General features: G+C 44.0%; 1 protein-coding gene across 7 annotated transcripts in view; it reads left to right on the top strand.

Moving 5' to 3' along the window:
• The first annotated feature begins 491 nt into the window (after positions 1–491).
• Positions 492–21312, top strand: part of acaca (acetyl-CoA carboxylase alpha) — a 29764-nt gene continuing 8943 nt past the window's right edge. Inside the window, exons 1-44 of one of the 7 annotated variants that reach the window (XM_031857025.1) lie at positions 492–953; positions 1759–2020; positions 3620–3752; positions 3947–4085; positions 4274–4383; positions 4477–4558; positions 4662–4760; positions 4902–5008; positions 5125–5235; positions 5446–5655; positions 5776–5946; positions 6481–6642; positions 6798–6961; positions 7122–7272; positions 7502–7605; positions 7720–7947; positions 8171–8321; positions 8423–8557; positions 9179–9325; positions 9419–9607; positions 10353–10453; positions 10589–10677; positions 10898–11022; positions 11114–11227; positions 11527–11640; positions 11746–11835; positions 11934–12052; positions 13358–13381; positions 13827–13970; positions 14382–14525; positions 14641–14743; positions 14831–14938; positions 15042–15098; positions 15369–15413; positions 16363–16404; positions 17032–17247; positions 17423–17578; positions 17675–17899; positions 18673–18828; positions 18914–19060; positions 19182–19451; positions 19759–19856; positions 20060–20180; positions 20334–20444. In XM_031857025.1, the coding sequence (XP_031712885.1) occupies positions 872–953; positions 1759–2020; positions 3620–3752; positions 3947–4085; positions 4274–4383; positions 4477–4558; positions 4662–4760; positions 4902–5008; positions 5125–5235; positions 5446–5655; positions 5776–5946; positions 6481–6642; positions 6798–6961; positions 7122–7272; positions 7502–7605; positions 7720–7947; positions 8171–8321; positions 8423–8557; positions 9179–9325; positions 9419–9607; positions 10353–10453; positions 10589–10677; positions 10898–11022; positions 11114–11227; positions 11527–11640; positions 11746–11835; positions 11934–12052; positions 13358–13381; positions 13827–13970; positions 14382–14525; positions 14641–14743; positions 14831–14938; positions 15042–15098; positions 15369–15413; positions 16363–16404; positions 17032–17247; positions 17423–17578; positions 17675–17899; positions 18673–18828; positions 18914–19060; positions 19182–19451; positions 19759–19856; positions 20060–20180; positions 20334–20444 (5856 nt within the window). In that variant the 5' untranslated portion in view covers positions 492–871. Of the gene's footprint in view, positions 954–1758; positions 2021–3580; positions 3753–3946; positions 4086–4273; positions 4384–4476; positions 4559–4661; positions 4761–4901; positions 5009–5124; positions 5236–5445; positions 5656–5775; positions 5947–6480; positions 6643–6797; positions 6962–7121; positions 7273–7501; positions 7606–7719; positions 7948–8170; positions 8322–8422; positions 8558–9178; positions 9326–9418; positions 9608–10352; positions 10454–10588; positions 10678–10897; positions 11023–11113; positions 11228–11526; positions 11641–11745; positions 11836–11933; positions 12053–13357; positions 13382–13826; positions 13971–14381; positions 14526–14640; positions 14744–14830; positions 14939–15041; positions 15099–15368; positions 15414–16362; positions 16405–17031; positions 17248–17422; positions 17579–17674; positions 17900–18672; positions 18829–18913; positions 19061–19181; positions 19452–19758; positions 19857–20059; positions 20181–20333; positions 20445–21312 lie in introns of all 7 variants that reach the window. The other 6 variants (XM_031857026.1, XM_031857027.1, XM_031857028.1 and 3 more) reach the window with 6 other exon arrangements.

Raw genomic sequence — 21312 nt, forward strand, 5'->3', positions numbered from 1 at the left:
TTTTACATTGTTTTAAGCATTTGACACAATCGAGAGCAAGTTTGTATGCATGATTAAGAATATGACTATTTCTACGATACTTTATAATAATACTTTACATGGAAAAATACAATTACATTTTGTTTCAGCTGAAGAGGGTATACATCTTTTAACTCTTCAAACCTACACAATCATTATATTTGTATGTTATATACATTTTTTGTTTAATTTTTCCACAGACCATTTGCCATTTTGGGTGTGAAGTATTTTCTACCTAATCTATTTCTATAGCGGAAGTTGTACTCGGAGGTCAACGTCCAGAAGTAACCTGCATGCGCATCATCACATCACCCCACACTCTGCTGTTAAAACGTCTGTTACCTCATCATGATGTGACTTTTTCATCATAACTGGAAACAGAGATGTCGTAAAGACACCACTAAGTCATCGATCTGTTGAACTCAACTTTTTCAGGATTACTTTACGGTGCATCTCCACCGGTGAGTTGTCAGCCGAGATGTTCATGTCATGTCTGTCTGTCTGTCTGTCTGTCTGTCGGTCGTTAGTGCATTGACGATTTCGACCACGCTGCGGTACAGTGAACCTGTAGACAGTCGGCAATACTGTATCAGCGCTGCTGCTGGATTATTGTATTAGCTACTTTCGTAAACTGGCTAACACCTATCAGTTACGTTATTAGCATCTGCGCCTCAGTTTATCTGCGCCAGGTTAGGAAGCTAGCTTTGACTTGACAGGTGTCGTGACCGTTGATTAGTTGACTTTAACGCTAACTGGGGCTAGCTAGAAAGCGGTTAATGCTATGCCATGAAAATAATAAGTCTCGAGTCAGAAGTTTCGGGCTGCTAAACACAGCTCTGGGGATCATTGTGTGATGTTCCCCTGGCTCACGTTAGCAGTGTGTGTGGCCGCAGTGCTCCGCTTGTTTTTCTGGTCCCGCAAGCAGCTATCGATAGGTAAGGTGTGCCATACCTGGGAGTCTACTCATTCCACTTACCCGAGCAGCTAGTTAGGGGGAGAAGCAAACATAGTTGTAGCATCGTAAAGGAACAGAGGCAGGTAGGACAGCACTGTGCCATGTTATTCTTCCCATAGGGTGCCGTAATTAACGTTGAACAGCACGTCCTAGGTAAGTTAGCTAGTGGACGAGGAATTGAAGGAGAAGTCCAATACTATAGAGCAGGTACGTTAAGTATTTTCAGTGAAATATGCCCTGAAATCAAGTTGAATGCAACAAACAGTTATCATACAATTGTCTCCACCATTAAATTAGCTAAAATGTTTGTTTCAATTGGCAGGAACACTTTCAAGTGTATCTCACCTGCAGGCAGGATTTATACATGTTTTATAGACTGTTCTATAATATATGCTTTTCAAATAGGCAGTGTTTTTAATTTTTTTTTTTATTGGAGTGCGATTACTTAGGCCTGAAACAATGCTTCAGATGCTTACGGTGAGCGATAACAGTATGAACAGCGTGCATGTCCTTATTTAAACCTTCTTGCATTCTGATATTTAACTATGTTGGCATCTTCAACAATTGCCCCCTTTCAGACTCTGCACACAATATGCCAATGCTCCCAGTGTGAGTCCAAGTGTTGCAATATATCGAGAAACATAAGTTTATGTAACTCGCTTTTGCAACATGACAAACAGCACTGCATGCCAGACGAGGCGGTCTTGTGTCACACTGTACCCTGATATTTGGACTCTCTGTATCTCCTTTATAACCGTTGCTGCCACTGTCGTGTCTCTCTCCAGTGTTAGCAGCCTGTTCGTGTCGCCCGGCCATGGAACAGCAGGACGGTGCTGCCAAGAATAACCCCGTTGTGGCGGCGTTGCACTCGCGCTTCATCGTGGGATCCGTGTCGGAGGAGAACTCTGAGGATGAGATCGCCGGGAAGCCTGGCTTGCAGCTGGAGGAGAGGGAGACTCGCTCCTTGTCGCCGTCATCCTCCGATAGCTCCAGCAGCACCTATGAAATGGGATTCGACCACATTGACAACCCCTTGCACAATCTGAGGTTAGACCGCAAACCGGGTCCGTCCGCATCACCTCTAGGCTCTTGATGTTCATTCAGTGTTTTCACTGAATAGTGGTATCAGTTATGTGTGTGGGTCCAGGTTCTTTACATATTATGAAGGCAACGTTTTAGCAGCCTTGAAACGCATCATTGCTTTGTGGCTTGCAAATGTGATATAAAAAGGGAATCAGTGATTTTGAGCGCTGTCTCTATTAGACTAGTCCCTTTAGTGCAGGCCTGTAGTCTGTGAAAATATGTGCTTTCACTAGCTGCACACTGCGAAAGGATTTCTTTGTGTCCTGACTCGTGGTAGGCCTGGCAGCTAGGCATAGACTTCAGCATGTTGATTTGGGAAAGCTGGACAAGTGTTCACACACGGAAAATTCCCAATTCGACGGTCGGAGCTTTTCAGTACTGGGAGGACTTTGTTTAAAGCTTGCAGCAGTCTTTAGTTTCTCTGCCAGCCCCGGGTCTTTCACTGGGCTGGGTGAATTACATTTTCCTTTTTTTAAAAGCCTCGCCGAAGATTTTGATCACATTAAAATGAGATAGACACATGCTGATGTACAGGACAGCCTTTACCATGATTGCGTGCCGTTTCCTTTCCAGTGAGATCTTACACATGTTTCTATGTATATCTGTCCATTTGGTTCCTAAACATTGTTATGTTAAGCAGCCAGCCATATGGATCGTGGTGTTTTGTCTACTGACTACGAGACATGGGAATCATTGGGGGTTAACTTAAAAGAAGCTGCGACGGATGTTTTAAAACTGGAAATACTGGATGGGGGGGTCTGCCACCCCTCCTCCTCCTCTCTCCCTGTCATAGGAAAGAAAAAGAACTCTAGCAGCTCCACCGTTAGATTTAAATCAGGGCCTCCATTCAGTACGGCTCATTTGACTCTTGTCAGTAACCCCTACAGTGATGCAATAATGCAGCGTCAGGTCACAGAAAGCAGCCAGACAAATGAGCCCCAAGCGTTGCCAACACCCTCCAGCTGATGGCCAGTTCCCTCCCCCTGTGCTATTCCCCCCCCCCCCCCCCTATGGTTCCCTATGAGGTGTAGATCGAGTCAAAGAGCTCTGCATGCAGTTGCCTCAAGCATGTAAACATGTTTGAGGACTGTCCTGTGCTCTTACCTACAATATGTTCTGCTCTGTCAGTTGTTAAACTGTAAGCTCCATAAAGATAATATTTTTAACTCTTTTTCTGTCCATCATTACCATCGTTCCTGTCATCAGTTTGTTTTCAGGTTTTCTTTCACGTTTACTCATAGATTAAGCTGTAACTCGCTCACAAGCTATAAAGTTCAAGATAAGAGATGGTAGTCAAGTCCTCTGCTCCTTAGACCAGTCGGCCTCTTATCAATATGAGGTGATGTCGGTGTCTTTCTTTCAGCTTTTGGGCTGTAAATATAAACCGTGTTTTGTTTTTTTTGTTGTTTTTTCTCCTGGCAGTTTAAAAAAAAAAAAAGAAATATCTAAATTCATGTCTTGTATTTTGCACATCTGTCTGCTTGTTATCCGAGCTACATAATACCCCGTTCCTTCCAATACTAGAGATGGTACGAATGGCTGTAACATTCTTCGCCCTGACAGGCCAAGTATGTCAGGGTTGCACCTGGTGAAGCAAGGCAGAGATCGCCGGCGTATCGATCTCCAGAGAGACTTCACTGTGGCCTCTCCCGCTGAGTTTGTCACCCGCTTTGGTGGCAACAAGGTTATCGAGAAGGTGATGATTTTTTTTATTTAACTTCTTTATTTTTGGATGGAAACAAACCAGTCAAGAATTCCAGAACAAACAGAAGTTTGGATCACACAGCCTTGAAATGTATTAACTTACAATATGAAGCCATAATGCATATAGACACAGCCGTATCTGTGATAAGATTCAACGTTGGTAACTCAACTATTTTGCTTCTCCAGGTGCTCATCGCCAACAATGGCATCGCAGCGGTCAAATGCATGCGCTCCATCCGCCGCTGGTCCTATGAGATGTTTCGCAATGAAAGGGCAATCCGCTTTGTTGTAATGGTGACCCCAGAGGACCTGAAGGCCAATGCAGGTGAGCTTTTTAGCGTGATGCCTCTGAACACGTAAAAAAAAAACTGCAGAAAGTGCAACAGTTTCGGTGCCAGTGACTCAGCTAAGGAGTGTTGGGATGCACTGCAGAAGTACTATTTAAGAAGACCCTACACTGGTACCCTGTGATGAATATTGACTTGGGGAAATGTGTGGTTCTGTCTTTCACAGAGTACATCAAAATGGCAGATCATTACGTGCCTGTGCCAGGAGGGACTAATAATAACAACTATGCCAACGTTGAGCTCATTCTGGACATTGCTAAACGCATACCTGTTCAGGTATGACCACACACTTATAATATCTGTAGTTTTCCCACAGTAACTAGCACTTGTATCGTTAACTTAATACCTGTCATCTCCTGGTCCTTACAGGCCGTGTGGGCTGGGTGGGGTCACGCCTCGGAGAACCCCAAACTCCCAGAACTGCTTCACAAGAATGGCATTGCTTTCATGGGTAAGGGAAGCTTCTTACATTGCCCTATCACTTTGACCCTTTAACTAACCCTCACGTTATCCGTTAAATCGTATTTATTTTTTATTTATAACTCCTACCTTAGGTCCCCCAAGTCAGGCTATGTGGGCTCTGGGAGACAAGATTGCCTCGTCCATCGTGGCTCAGACTGCTGGCATTCCAACCCTGCCCTGGAGCGGCGCAGGTATGTCACAGTTTGTGTATCTTTCGGTTTACGATGAGCTCTGAAAACAATCAACGATTGTTGAACTCTCCCCAGATTTAAACTTCATGCAGTAGGCGTTTGCTTGTATGCTGAATATGTTATCCGTCTTGTCTTCCTCAGGCCTCACAGTAGAATGGACAGAGAGCAACCAAAAAAACAAAACTATCAATGTTCCTACTGACGTGTATGAGCTTGCTTGCATCCAGGATGTGGAGGATGGCCTGAAGGTAAGCGTGTCATTGAAGTGACTGTTCGAAAGAATGTCAAAAGAATGTTGCATTTGCTTAAGTATACATTGCATAGTTGCATGTGTGCTGGAAAGCTGTTTGTTTTCCGTTGCCAGGCTTCGGAGAAGGTCGGCTACCCCGTCATGGTGAAGGCCTCAGAGGGAGGCGGAGGGAAAGGCATCCGTAAAGTCAACTCTGCTGATGATTTCCCGAATCTCTTCAGACAGGTCCGTGGAAACTCAAACCAAATCCAGCATTTCATTTGACACATCATGCAGGACATAACGCATCACAGAATAGGGTTGGAATGTACCATTAGAGATCCAAATGGGGAAAATGTGTTTGCACCAAAGTTGGGGAAACAGTATCAGCAATTTATAATGGGGTTTTTGTGAATTTGTTGACAGCTAGGGTTTACTTTCTCTTTGGTTCTCCAGGTCCAGGCAGAAGTCCCAGGATCACCTATTTTCGTCATGCAGCTAGCCAAGCACGCCCGCCACCTGGAGGTCCAGATCTTGGCTGATCAGTATGGCAATGCCATTTCCCTATTTGGTAGAGACTGCTCTGTGCAGCGACGGCACCAGAAAATCATAGAGGAGGCTCCTGCCACCATCTCCACCTCTGATGTGTTTGAGGATATGGAAAGGGTACAAACCAGCTTGCATTGGTTGTACTTGTTTATAGCTAATAAGTGGAGATCTAAGATCACCCAAGTGAATTGAAAGTATGTGATCCTTGATGTGAATGGAGTTGTTTTCTCTCCTCAGTGTGCAGTGAAGCTGGCTAAGATGGTGGGATACGTCAGTGCAGGTACAGTGGAGTACCTCTACAGCCAGGATGGCAGCTTCTACTTCCTGGAGCTCAACCCTCGTCTGCAGGTGGAACACCCCTGCACTGAGATGGTGGCCGACGTCAACTTGCCGGCCGCCCAGCTGCAGGTCGGTCACACTCGGACCCGAGAGCACACTTCACATCAAATACAGTTAGGGTTAGCGTCTGGGACTCGCCTGGAGCAGACAAAGTTGGCACGCTTCACCGCTTAACACTAGACGGGGCCCCCCTGTCTCTATGGCAACGGGCTGCAAAAGAAGGGAGGCAGTACGCAGAAATACTGTGTAGTAGATCCATTGGTTGCAGCAGCACTGGGTCACGTGTGTGTTTAGGATTGTGTGGAAATAGGTCAGTGGCAGTCAAGCTGAAGGGCAGTGTTGCTGGGAGAGCTTTGTTTCCAAGCTGATTGGATGTTGCTGTGGGAGTGACACACGCTTTCTCTGGCACAAAGGATGAACCGGACTTATGGTCTGTCAGATAGATGGTGTTTATCGGTTGTCTCGGAAAAACTGTCAGATAAGCATGTCAGGAAATACGTATGTGGATCATTCGCCGTGATGTGTTTCCCTGTTTGTCCAGGGCCCATGAATCTGTTCCATAAATGTGCATTGATGTCGTACTATACCTCTATTGCCTGTCAGATTGCTATGGGTATACCTCTTCAAAGGATCAAAGACATCAGGATGCTTTATGGGGTCCAGCCCTGGGGAGACTCTCCCATTGACTTTGAGGGCCTGTCGACAGCCCCCTCCCCGCGGGGCCATGTCATCGCAGCACGCATCACCAGTGAAAACCCTGATGAGGTAAGCCTCACTGTCTCCCGGTACAAGAAATAATTAGAATCCTGTTGTACCCTAAATAAAGGCCATTGTTATCACTTCTTAATGTTACCCTTCTCTGTGCCGAATTAGCTGTTATTGTGGTTCAGTTTACGAGATGAAGCGCGGTGTGATTGCAGGGTTTCAAGCCGAGCTCCGGCACAGTGCAAGAGCTGAATTTCCGCAGCAATAAGAACGTGTGGGGCTACTTCAGCGTTGCGGCGGCTGGAGGGCTGCATGAGTTCGCAGACTCCCAGTTTGGACACTGTTTCTCTTGGGGAGAGAATCGGGAAGAAGCCATCTCGTGAGTACACGCAGCATTTTCGAAAAACATTGCTTAGTCAGAAAGAACATTTATTTATTGTTAATGATAATAATTATTTAGGAGGGCTTTCTTACGCAATTATTTAATCGGAGGTTTTTGTCGTTGACATATGTGGTTTTGTCTCCTAATCTTTTTCTAGCAACATGGTGGTGGCTCTGAAGGAGTTGTCCATCAGAGGAGACTTCAGGACCACAGTGGAATACCTCATTAAGCTGCTGGAGACTGAAAGCTTTCAGCACAACACCATAGACACCGGCTGGCTGGACAGGCTCATCTCAGAGAAGATGCAGGTATGTTGAGATGTTCCAGCTGTGGCCGCTGGGAAAACTATAATAAGAAACAAATGTGTTTGACATACTGACCCGTGTTATGATGTCAGTGCTGAAACCACACTACATCTGAGATAATAGTTATACTATTAGTAGAATAGTAAGACTTGTGCTTTAACCTACTGGTACGAAGCAGTTTTGAATGAAACTTTTTTTCCTGGCTCAGCAGTGAAATGTATGTTGTGTGCAGGCGGAGCGTCCCGATACCATGCTGGGAATTGTGAGCGGTGCTCTTCATGTGGCTGATGTCAATCTAAGGAACAGTGTGTCCAACTTTCTGCATTCTCTGGAAAGGTATAAATGTGGTGCTTTGTACTAATCCATTTAATCAATTGATGCAAGCAGTAAATACTACTAGAAAAAAAACAATAAATCGATAACATGAGGTCCCCTCTACTCTCTGACTAGGGGCCAGGTGCTGCCAGCGCACACACTTCTCAACACTGTGGACGTGGAGCTGATCTACGAAGGTACTAAGTACGTCCTGACCGTGACCCGCCAGTGTCCCAACTCCTACGTGGTCATCATGAACCACTCCTCTGCTGAGGTGGACGTCCATCGGCTCAGTGACGGAGGTCTTTTGCTGTCTTATGATGGAAGCAGCTACACCACCTACATGAAGGAAGAGGTGGACAGGTAAAGGGGAAACAACGCTTTTTAAATGATATAATCATTCCTAAATAAGTTGCACCACAGGGTAGAATGCAATATGTGCATATGTTTATTTAGCTGGTTGTGTATGATTTGACTGGAAATGTCCTCATTCAGTTAAAAACTTTACAGAAATTATTTGTTACACTCAAGACTTCTGATTTCTGGTTTCTGTTAAGACAAAGTATCTTATTTCCCCCCCACAAAGGTATCGCATCACAATTGGGAACAAGACTTGTGTTTTTGAAAGAGAGAATGATCCTTCGCTGCTGCGATCTCCTTCAGCGGGAAAGCTCATCCAGTACACAGTCGAGGATGGCGGGCACGTGTTTTCTGGCCAGTGCTATGCTGAGATAGAGGTACAGTACGTTAAGGCTTATGTTATCCACAACAAAGCCGGAATCAGTTCATGTCACTTTTTGAGTTGTATGGATTTCAACTTTGTACTTGTAAATTCCAGGTGATGAAGATGGTGATGACCCTAACAGCTATGGAGTCTGGGTGTATTCACTTTGTGAAGAGGGCCGGAGCAGCTCTGGAGCCTGGCTGTGTCATTGCCAAGCTGCAACTGGATGACCCAAGCAGAGTGCAACAGGTACTGTGTGTCTGATGCGTGCAAATCCACACAGGTATACGCTGTATGCCAGGTAGGATTTCCCATAGGCCTGCCAAGCGATGTGTAATGTATACAGCGTAGATACGGTTAATACATTCAAAACACGTATACGGCTCGATAATTATGTGATTTAAACAGCTGTTTTAGCAGATTGCGCTTTGTTAAAGGCGACAAAATAGACTTGAAGAAAAAAAATGCAGGGGTCTCTGTCAGCTTCTCACGGAGTCGGTGTGGATTGATACATTGACGAGCATCTATAACGCTTTCGGTGGAGGATAGTCGTTAGTCTATACAATAGATATTTGGTTGTGTGCATTTGTATTCATGAGAAAATTGCCAACAAAGATGAAGGCTCAATTATCTCAAGGAAGCTTGTGTCTGCAAACATCTGAACAAAGTCGGAAGGCAGACTTAATAGCAGAGAAGGAGCACAGATCAACAAATGTAAACTACAAATTTTGGACTACTTTCTTGGACAAACATTCATGATATTGTTTTCTTCAACTTGTTTATTTCAGAGTATGCCGACTAGTTTCTTCTTGACTGCACCATGAAAATCTTGTAAAATGTGTGCAATATATATTTATGTTTGTCTTGTAGGCAGAGCTGCACACTGGGCCTCTACCTGTTATCCAGGCAGTAGCCCTGAGAGGGGAGAAGCTACACAGAGTCTTCCACAACACACTGGATCATCTTGTTCACATAATGAACGGCTACTGTCTCCCTGAGCCCTTCTTCAGCGCAAAGGTAAGAATTCACACACACATGGGTGCACGTCGGCATCAGAGCGCCCGACCCTGAGCAGTTCCTTAAACAACATACCCCTTGTGTCTGTCCTAGCTGAAAGACTGTGTGGAGAGGTTGATGAAAAACATGCGCGATCCCTCTCTGCCGCTGTTGGAGCTTCAAGACATCATGACCAGTGTGTCAGGTCGCATCCCCCCTGCTGTGGAGAAGTCCATCAAGAAGGAGATGGCTCAGTACGCCAGCAACATCACCTCTGTGCTCTGCCAGTTTCCCAGCCAGCAGGTACGCTAACTACGCCCTCTATTATTCTGAAAGCGTACCTTGTCAACAACAGTAAAACTCCAGTTGAGAACCTCATTGTTCTCTTTCTTTGTTTTTTTTAGTTTTCTCTGCCATTAATAATAATAATATTAATAGGTTTCTATGGTAACCCCCACAGCAAACAGTAATTAGTTATGTTTTGGTATATAGCACATGTTTAACGGTGCCACGTTATAATAAATGAGTGTTTTTGGTTTCCAGTGATTTATTGCGTCTAAAAGTGGTGTAAGTTTAGCAATGGGATTTCTCAACTCTGGTGCTCATTTGCACTCTAATTTTCCAGCTGGCTAGAAAAATACTGTGTCCTTTTTGTACAGTTTCTTGTGCAAACAAATTGTATATCAAAATATTTAGTTGCTAATATAATTCAGTCTAATGAGAAAAGATGCCTGTCTACCAGCAATTTGCTGGATTATATAAACAATCCACTGGATTTGAAGTGTTATTACTGATAAAAACTTTGTGCACGTTCATATATTCATGCATAGTTTATGCAGAGCAAAGAAAGGCCAGTTCACTAACATGAGTGGTAGTAAAAGGGTTTTGACACACCTCTAATGAGATATCTATCTATCTATCACACTCAATTAGGATCCCACTCTGGATATAATGGGAGCAAGCTAACTGAGGGTTCATCGGTGCGACTAAATGCTTATGACTCTCCACTGCTGGTGGGATTAAATTCTCGTGTTGTTTGTCTTTCCAGATTGCAAACATCCTGGACAGCCATGCTGCTACTCTGAACAAGAAGTCCGAGAGAGAAGTCTTCTTTATGAACACGCAAAGCATCGTTCAGCTGGTGCAGAAGTGAGTGAGATACTTGATCACTCGCATACACAGCGCAGCCTATGACCCAAAGTGGCAGATTGCACAGACCAGCTTCTTGAACATAATAAATAGGTCGGGAGAAACCTTTTCTCTGTGGTTGTTTGTCTTGAAAAGGTATCGCAGCGGCATCAGAGGTCACATGAAGGCTGTGGTGATGGACTTGCTCAGACAGTACCTGAAAGTAGAGATTCAGTTTCAGAATGGTGAGAGACTGCACTTAATTATTGGTTTCAAGGGCTCATTGTTTTTGACACATGCCAGAGTAATCTGGGTTTTAGCTTTGCTATCCTTCCAAGTTTCTCAGAAGAGTTGCACTCACTCATTCTGTCCACTCGGTGGAGCTCTTACCCAATAAACTCCTCAGCATCTGTGACTCTTCAGTTCCCCCCTGTGCTAAGCTCTTACACATTGGCTTGTTAACAGGACACTATGACAAGTGTGTGTTCGCGCTGCGTGAGGAAAACAAGGGCGACATGGCAAACGTGCTCAACTATATCTTCTCCCATGCTCAAGTCACCAAGAAGAACCTGCTGGTTACTATGCTGATTGTAAGTGTCCGCCCTTACTGAGTCAGAACTAAAAGAGTTGTCCGATATCTAGCTAGCGATGCGACGTAACGTTCTCCTCTCCCGTGTCTAGGATCAGCTGTGTGGCCGTGATCCCACACTGACAGATGAACTGATGGCCATCTTGACTGAACTCACCCAGCTCAGCAAGACGACCAACGCCAAGGTGGCACTGCGAGCCCGGCAGGTCAGATGTCATTCGTAATTTGTGATATGGTGTTGTGTCAGCTTAAAGCCAAAACCAGATACATAGGACTTCTTCGTGTTTAGATAGGATAAATGTTTTTATCCATGATGTACGATGAGTCTCGCCACCAGATGTCACTATCTATTCTATTGGTGAAAAACAAAACAATAGAAAATTAGAATAAAACAATTGGCAATGCTCAGAAACACATTAAAGCTGTAGCAAAGATAGATGCTATAACGAATCATTTAATCATACATAAATGAACTGACAGTAATCCATGTATATGTTGCATCCAGGTGTTGATAGCTTCCCACCTCCCCTCCTATGAGCTACGACACAACCAGGTGGAGTCCATCTTCCTCTCTGCCATTGATATGTACGGACACCAATTCTGCATCGAGAACCTGCAGGTAGGGCGATAAAGGAGCTGGCTCCATCTAATGCTCTGAAAATGGAAGAAAAAAAAAAAAAAAAAAAAAGTGTTCACGATGACTAATTCTCCATTTCTTTTCTAGAAACTGATCCTTTCAGAAACATCCATTTTTGACGTTCTGCCCAACTTCTTCTACCACAGTAATCAGGTCGTCAGGATGGCTGCCCTTGAGGTGAGGGCAGCAATGATCTTTATTTGCCTTTTTTGTTGAACGCTACAATGCAGGCGATTCACATATCAAACTAATGTCTTCTGTGGCTTTATCTCTAGGTGTACGTTCGCAGAGCTTACATCGCCTATGAGCTCAACAGCGTCCAGCATCGACAACTGAGGGACCACACGTGCATAGTCGAGTTCCAGTTCATGCTTCCCACCTCGCACCCCAACAGGTATCACGCACAGAAAATGCCCGCAACCCTCATGTGCTGTGCATCACCTCTCCCGCTGCTCCCCACTTAACCGGCACTATGGACAGGGATCAATATTAATGACAGGGATGGATACTGAATTTCACATCAGTGGCGGCAATGCTGTTAAGTTGGCAGCACCGGTATATATTTGACCATCGCTTTATGTTAATTTTAGTATATATCCTAGCGGCAGCATCGGTTGTTGCTCCTACTCACTCAGCATCATTTGGTGGCTCCCTCTATAGTTGCATCTCCTCTTGCCTCACATGCCACTGTGTTATGCAACTGTCTAGATGTTTGTAGCATAGGTAGAGGTGTGCTGTGGTTACACAAAACATGTCACTCCAATGCCTATTATTATTATTATTATTATTATTATTATTATAAGATGAATATTTAAGGCACTATTTTAAAATCACTAACAGTGAAGCGCTCGAGTTTACTTCATGATCTGAGGTCATCCATGGTGCCCCGGTTCCTCTCCCAGCTATCTGCCATTGTTCATCGTTGTTTTCCATGTATATGCTCCTCATGTGCAAAAGAAGGTATTCTGCAAGACTGAAAAATACTTCATCTTGGTTTTTGTCAAAAGTGTGTGTTGGCCATGAGCAATACAGCTCCCAGTTGCCCTTCCTTTTAAGTCCTGGGAGAACATTGAGGCGCTCTTACGCCGTGTAAACCTTGAGGATCCCAGAGAAACCATACACAAACTCGGGATGAAAAGAAGTTTATTCTAGCCGATGTACTGTGGCATTTCTTTTGCATCCGACCTGTGTTGTTCTTTCTGTGTGTATGTTCCGGTGTATTTGCTTGTCATCGCCTCGCAGTGCTAGTATTTTTCTTTTGCCATGTTTGGTTCAGCTTGTTTATGCAGTTAGGTTTTTTTGAAAATCCTTTAAAATGCCATCACACATACATTTGATCGCATGCCTGTGATTGTACGTGTCTGAACTAACCTTCACGTTTGGCTCGTCGCTGTGAACTAAAGCCAGTACGAGTGTGAAATGATTCGCTGACTTTATCAGGACATAATGCATGTTGTCAAGGGAGCAGTCAGGAGGAAGTGAAATGTGTGTTTACTGCTGGAGAGCCACTACCAATTTACTTTATCCTCCATTTTTCCATTAATTAAATTCATTTAGATATTGATCAGCGCAAAATACATCCATCACGTTAAAGGGCACACAGACACACACACACACGCACGCATTGCTACACCTTGACTGTCTTCCTCTCCTTATGCCAGCCACTAACCACTTAGTAATCAATGTTGTTTGATTGCAGAGGGAACATCCCCACTCTAAACAGGTATTGTAAACATTCTTTTCATTGCATAGAATAATAGTGTAAACTGTAGATTAGCTAGCTGCAGTTCATGTTCTAATGAATTCATCTGGTGATGAAGTCAACAAATTGTTTGGTGCTGTAAATATTACCCAAATGAAACGGATTTAGCTACTGGAATTTAGTCTGATCGAGAAACGCAATGTTTCTAAATCTTACTGACGACAGCATGGCTCTTGGCATTCAGCCTCTTTCTCGCACATTTTTTCAGTCTGTGAGTTTGTTTGTGTCTTTGTGAAAGAGTGTTATATTGCAAACGGTTGCGTGTATGTGCTTCAATATTGCGGATATTTAGAATAACTTGGGATGTGAGGTGGTGTTAAGATAATGCAAACTACATGTTGGGGAATTGTTGTACATCAGTGCAAATCCCCTGAACTGAAACCGTTGACTGTGACTGTCCTGCCAGGAGAATGTCTGCTCCGATCCTGGACATTGCAAGAGCAGCGGAGACTAGATTACAGGCAACTAAACTCAAGGACCTTAAAGATAGTAAATCTAAGGATGATAATGCTGAAAAGACAGAGGCCTCCGATTCAGAATCTGTGGACAGGTTTGACACACAAAACCTCTTAAATGCTTTCAGTGGGTGTAACTTCTGGGACAGCTTCTTTCAATTAAAGGACTAACACCCAACCAACTGAAGCATGGATACTTAGAAGGGTCTTTCTGGTGGTTTTATGTTTCCTTGTTCCTAGGAAAGGAACACTTTGTTTTAATTGGACAAACACGTGACCTTTGTTCACATGCAATGGTGTTTTAATTTTATTCCTACTTGCTTTTTATAACTTTAACTTCATTCAGTTTTTATACTAACAAATTCCCCGACAATTTACACATAATTGTGTGTTTTCACACATCAAAAACTGGGCGATCAAAACTGCCGTGATGGGGAACATCTTCACATTGTCATTCTAGTGGTGTGGCAGATTCCCATTGTTATTGCTCTCTGTCGATACCCTAGGATGTCATTCTCGTCCAACCTGAACCACTACGGCATGGTGCACGTAGCCAGCATCAGCGACGTTCTGCTTGACGCGTCCTTTACGCCGCCTTGTCAGCGCATGGGAGCCATGGTCGCTTTCCGCTCATTCCAGGAGTTCACCAGGTCAGTCCATTTCATAGTTTCTTAACTTTGATGCATTCCATCGGTAGGTGTAGACAACGTTTCCTGTGATTACTTAGATGTGTGGTTTTTTTTTTTTTTTTTTTCTCCTCTACAGGAACATAAACGACGTGCTGAGCTGCTTCTCTGACTCTCCTCCGCCAAGTCCAACCTTCCCAGAGGGAGGCAGTCCTGTCCTGTATGGCGAAGAGGACAACAAGGTGACGAAAACTGAGAGTCACAGGCCTGTCATTGACCTGCGTGACTGTGTACTTTTGAGTGTAACGTGTAATTGCTTTGTCATCCAGAGTGTCCTGGACGAGCCTATCCATATCCTGAATGTGGCCATAAAGACGGACAGCGACATTGATGACGACGGCCTGGCAGCTGTATTCAGAGAGTTTACTCACTCAAAGGTGGGAGCAGTAAACAACCAGGCTTCTTGATTTCAGCAGTGAGAGTACATTTTTGGAGATCCTGACATTTTTGCCTCTTTTTTTTTTTTTTTCTGCATTTCAGAAATCTATGCTGTTTGAACACGGCATCCGTAGGCTGACTTTCCTTGTGGCCCAGAAGGTGAGGGCCCTGTTTAATATTTACTAAGTCAACTACCGGAGTCCACAATGTGCTGCCCTGCATGTCACCAATTCAGCAGTTCTGAACTGCATGTCTCCAGATTTTTTTACAAGTGAACTGTTCCGCATCTTTCTTTTTGTAATTACTAATACTTTATTACTTTGTTTGTATGGAACGACATTCTGTGGTAATAATTTGCCTTTGAATTCGAGCTTATTTTCCTGTATCTCTTTCTGCATGCCTTGCTTTTTGCTGCATTTATGATGACAGGATTTCAGGAAGCAAGTCAACTGTGAGGTGGACCAAAGGTTTCATGTAAGTAGAGGAGGACAAATGAAATGAGGAAGAGTGACTCTTTTCGTCAATGCGTTTGGTTGAAAACTGTTCAAACATGCCCTACCAATGTTCACGTTAAATATCCAGACAGTCGGTGTTAAACCCCAGAACCACAAACTCCTTGCGTAGATGTTGTTACCAAGAATGTCAATTGTAAGTGCCATGCAGTATCATGAGCACACATTTTTAGCATGAATAGCAAAGCCCCCCAATCACAGCGGTTTTGTGATGCACTCTGTTGTGCGCAGGGCTGCATTTATCTTCCCAGGATTGACCCTTTATCAACAGAACACCCACTAGCATTTCGATGATAATGACAGGGATTTAGAACAGGATTAGATTTGAGGAATGCTCTTCGCCTCTGCTGTCATGTGTTTGACAATAGGCCTTGATTTTTCTTTGGATGGGACAACCGTCTCTGATGAGAGTTAATCATGCTAACTCGCGTCACCATCATTATGTGGCCCTTGTTACACATAGGCGGTTTTCAGTAGTCAGCACCATTCTGCATACTCATCCTAAAATGTTTTTTTCCCTCTTTTCGCGATATCTCAGAAGGTGAATATTGTGCGTGTGCGTGTGTGCATGTGTGCGTAGTCCCCTTGTTGTGTAGGCTTTGAGCCGATGAGCCCAATCGGTCTGGCATTGTTTTGGCAAATGGGGGGACTACATCTGATAAATGGGGATATGTTATTTATTGCCCTTGTGAGTGGTGAGATGGCTGCATGTACAACACGGTCCTTACTGGTGTAGCAGAGCCCTGCTTAGCTTATTGTCCCCTGCTGTGATTAGGTTTATAGCTTGTACATGTCTAACTGATTTAGTATCCTTAACCCTGATGTGCTTACAACCATGCTTTTTTTGTCATAGAGACTATTATTTATTAATTTGTGTTCTTTCTATCTCTGTCTCACTTTTGTCCACACAGAGAGAATTCCCTAAGTTTTTCACATTCCGTGCCAGAGACAAGGTGGGTGTTTAGATAATACAAACGGTTTGTCAAATCATCTAAATCTCTTCTGAATGGTCCAAATCAGTGTTTGCTCAGGTAGAAATTGCAAAGACGGAGGATATGTACATGCATCAGGTTATTGCGACATTGCAAATGAACCCATAAATGTTCAAAAATAGAACCCATTGATTGACTTTCCTTTGGCTGGGAGACCATTGTGGTGATAGAAAAAAACAACTTTTCACCCCCCTGGCACTGCTGAATTTCACTCTATCACAGTCGGTGATGGCTCTTCCTCTCCGTTACCCCCGATAGTTTCACTACAATGACACCACCAAAACTCATTAAAGTAATGAACTCTTTAATTATGTCCCACATTTAAGAGAAATTACACCCATTAGCAGCTTTCTGAGATCGAGATTGCCCATAATTTCATTTACTTAATACAGTGTTTCAGCTCACAGGCATCTTTATACTCTTACATCAACTCGGTGCTCCTGAAATTGCCAATTTTCTGTTAATGAAGTAGATGATGGCAGGAAAGCCTAACTTGTAAAGTAGGAAGTTCTTTGGGAAAGTCTTTGAGCATGTTCATTTAGAATGCTGTAGTGGTTTCTGTTTGTCATTGTGTCCGTTTCTCAAAAGTTTGAGGAGGACAGGATCTATCGCCATTTGGAGCCGGCACTAGCGTTCCAGTTGGAGCTCAACCGTATGCGCAATTTTGCCCTGTCTGCCATCCCGTGCGCCAACCACAAGATGCACTTGTACCTGGGTGCAGCCCGCGTGGAGGTGGGCACAGAGGTTACGGACTACCGTTTCTTTGTGCGAGCCATCATCCGCCACTCTGATCTGGTCACAAAGGTGAGACTACGCAGGCGCAACCTTTGCATTCTCTCTTCTCTTTTTTTTTTTTTTTTTTTAAAAGTGGTTTGCGCAGGGTTTGGATTCTCCTTCACAATTCTTTGTCCTTTCCGTTTGATTTTACTCAGTCATACCTGCACCTGTTGACAGTTTCTTTCTTCTGTTCCTTCACCAGGAGGCCTCTTTTGAATACCTTCACAATGAGGCAGAGCGCCTGCTGCTGGAAGCCATGGATGAGCTCGAGGTGGCTTTCAACAACACGACTGTACGAACTGACTGCAACCATATCTTCCTCAACTTTGTCCCCACAGTCATCATGGACCCGTCTAAGGTTTGTGAAACTATCACAAACACGCACATATCTTATACACAGTCATACCACAGCTCACAGTGTTATTAATGAGTTTGCTCTCTTTCCGAACTTCAGATTGAAGAGTCTGTGCGCTCCATGGTGATGCGTTACGGCAGCCGTCTGTGGAAGCTGCGTGTCCTGCAGGCTGAACTGAAAATTAACATCCGCCTGACTCCAACAGGAAAGCAAATCCCCATCCGCCTCTTCCTCACCAATGAGTCAGGCTACTACCTGGACATCAGCCTGTACAAGGAGGTCACTGATGCTCGAACGGGACAGGTGGGGCCCAAAGACCGACAGGTGGGGCACTCATACATCTTCCATCTCATCTGCTTCTTGTCCCATCGCTGGCTTAGGGTTTCAGCTCCCAGAATGCAGTTTACCAGCCTCTCGTGTAAAGTCAAAGATGGGGGTTGTCTTTTTTTCAAATACAGTAGAATATACAAATTCTGGCTTTAAGATTTTTGAGTAGGAGTAAATATCTAGTATAGTGTTGTGCCCTGAGCCCGGTGGACAATTTTTTCAGTAATATCCCTTTAATTAACTCTCAGCTGATCAGGTAAGTAAGACTTCATCCAGCCATTCATACACCTGTCCATCAACCATCCATACTAGGGAATGTGAGAGTTGTTGAGTTTGTTTTCTATTTGAAGATTCTAAACACGGTTCACCTAAAAAAAAAAAAAAAAAAAAAAAAAAAGATTGAACTTGAGTTTAGAATAAGTGTAGTTGCAAAGATAAAGCTGGTATTATTGTGGAGGGGAATGATTTTGGTAAAACAAAAACATGCTGCTGAGCTTTTTCAAGGTTTGTGTTGGCCCAATTCAGCAAAACTTGTGAGTGTAAGTGCCTGCATCAAACAAACCTGCACGAATGGGTCACAATTGAATGATCCTGTCTGTTTGATGGCCCTGATCATGTATGATGTGTATAGAATTCTTGCATCATATACTTTGTATCGCTTTATGCTTTAGCAGTGGGTACGACAGATACTCATTCTCATCGTGATATTTAGGCACGGTCAAGAGGTCGGCACATCTTTAAAGTGACTCTCTCTGTCCCTCTTTGTTCAGATCATGTTCCAAGCATATGGAGACAAGCAAGGTCCGCTGCATGGCATGCTCATCAACACCCCCTACGTGACCAAGGACCTGCTGCAGTCGAAGCGCTTCCAGGCGCAGTCTCTGGGCACCACCTATGTCTATGACTTTCCAGAAATGTTCAGACAGGTACCATACAACCATACCTAGAAATACCGATTAGGCCAAATGAGCGTGACGGAATTTATTCTGACTATTTCATTTCTTGTTCCAGGCTCTGAAAAAGCTGTGGCACTCTTACCAGGCCATTGCCCACTTACCCAAATGCCCCCTTCCCTCTGAGCTGCTCACCTTCACAGAGCTGGTCCTCGACGCACAAGGTCAGCTGGTGCAGATGAACAGACTGCCCGGGGGCAACGAGGTCAGTCTTCTTAGTTTGATGCATGAATACAGACATTAAACAAATTTAAAGATTGTTTTGACCTTTTTATTTGTCTATCCACCACCTCTATCAAAATGTCTACTCTGTTCTGTCTGCACAGATTGGCATGGTGGCGTGGCGGATGACTCTGCGCACGCCAGAATATCCAGCAGGCCGTGAGATCATCGTCATAAGTAACGACATCACACACAATATAGGCTCATTTGGGCCCCAGGAGGACATTTTGTTCCTGCGGGCCTCAGAGATGGCACGGGAGAGCAGCATCCCGCGGATCTACATCGCAGCCAACAGTGGCGCTCGCATCGGGCTGGCAGAGGAAATCCGACACATGTTCCACGTGGCCTGGCAGGATACAGCTGACCCTTATAAGGTCAGCCAGCAAACATAACAGTGCATGTGTGGGCTTCCTTTGCAAGATCTCATTTTACTAGCAGTCCCCCAATTGTATTTTCCTCATAATGAATGTCATTACTTCAGAGAATCACCTGCTAGCTGTGTTGGTTATTTATTTTTACATACTATGTATGTAAAAATGTGTCTTTTTCTTTACTATGGTATTTGAATCCCGGTTGTAGCTTTCCCTCGTCTTTTCTTTCAAAAGATTTATGCGTTTGTATATTGAATCTGTATCATGGTCTATCATAACGAAGCAGTCTTTTTTTTATTTGCCTTCGCAGGGATTCAAGTATCTCTACCTCACACCTCAGGATTACAAGAAAGTCTCAGCCCTGAACTCTGTGCATTGTGAACATGTGGAGGATGAGGGAGAATCCAGGTACGTCTTTTTTAATTTTTTTGATTACGTATTAGTACATAACTTTGTATGTGAGCAAATGAATATTCAAGATGCTGTAGTGTCAAAAGTGTTCACGTCTTTAAGGTTTAAAGCCCAGGAGACTACAGCAGAGGTGACAAAGGAAGGGAAAGCTACTGGAGGGTCACCTCTGGCTTTAAATGAATATATGTGTTGCCATGCAGGTACAAGATCACTGACATCATTGGAAAAGATGAAGGGTTGGGTGTGGAGAATCTGAAAGGGTCAGGAATGATTGCTGGAGAATCCTCTCTGGCTTATGAGGAGATCATCACCATGAACCTGGTGAGACTGAAGTGGGCTCACTTGTGTACAACAAAACACATGCATACCATGTAGCCACCTCCTCAGCTTTAAGCTGTACAATTTGGGGCGAACGAGGACTTGCTCTAGAGTTGATTAGCTCGCAAGCCGTAACGTGATTGTCTTGACCTATAGGTCACATGCAGAGCCATAGGGATTGGGGCCTATCTGGTGAGGCTTGGACAGAGAACCATTCAAGTGGACAACTCTCACATTATCCTTACTGGAGCGGCGGCACTCAACAAGGTAACAGTAGCTACTATCTAAATGCATATCTCAGGACGACACAAAAGAAAACATGATGCTGTTGTGTGATTGTGTGCACTGCAATACTGAAAAAGCATAAAATGAGTTATGTCTAAATTCACGCAACTGATGCATCTACACTTTAATGAGGAATTCACTATAAATACTATAATTTTCAGTTGTTTAGATAATATTGGAAGAGGAGCAAACTGATCTGGAAGCGAGCTGTGTACATGTGCGATCTTTTTTTCAATAATGTTTAAATTATATTTATATAGAAACTGCAGATTCTATACTATTTAATGACGGGGTTAATGTTTCTTTATGCATCAAAGAAAATAAATCAGAAAAATGTGCTTTGGCGCCGTTCCAACTGGGCGACCAGGCCTCCTCCTGCCTCGTTCTGTTCTACCAGGATTCCCGCTCCGATCCCAGCCACAGGCCTGCCTGCCACTCACAGTGGAATAATTGAAAGTGAACCATGAAGTCGTATTTGCATAGAAATAGAGTGACATGCCGGAGGCTGCGGTGCAGGACACCCATATCATTTGTTTTTAATCAAAAGGAAAAGTTTTGCTGAGGCAGATTGTTTTCTGCATCCAGTTGGTGTGCGTGTGTGTGTGTGTGTATGCCCTCACGCTCCACTACCTCCTCTTGTCTTGCGTTCCATTCTCTGTCCTTGTCAGGGAATTAAGATGACTCCATTTCAAATTAGATGACAGATTGCAACACGACAAATCATGCAAATGGCCCCATGATGGCATACCTATTTGCTGGGGAGCTCAATTGTTTTTCGATGGCCCGACTGTTTACCCCTATTTTTGGGGGGGTAGAGCCAGAGTGATGTTTACTGACAAAGTGTCAGCAA

This window comes from Anarrhichthys ocellatus, unplaced genomic scaffold, assembly GCF_004355925.1.
Source record: "Anarrhichthys ocellatus isolate YVR2014 unplaced genomic scaffold, GSC_Weel_1.0 scaffold18, whole genome shotgun sequence".
Lineage (NCBI taxonomy): Eukaryota > Metazoa > Chordata > Actinopteri > Perciformes > Anarhichadidae > Anarrhichthys > Anarrhichthys ocellatus.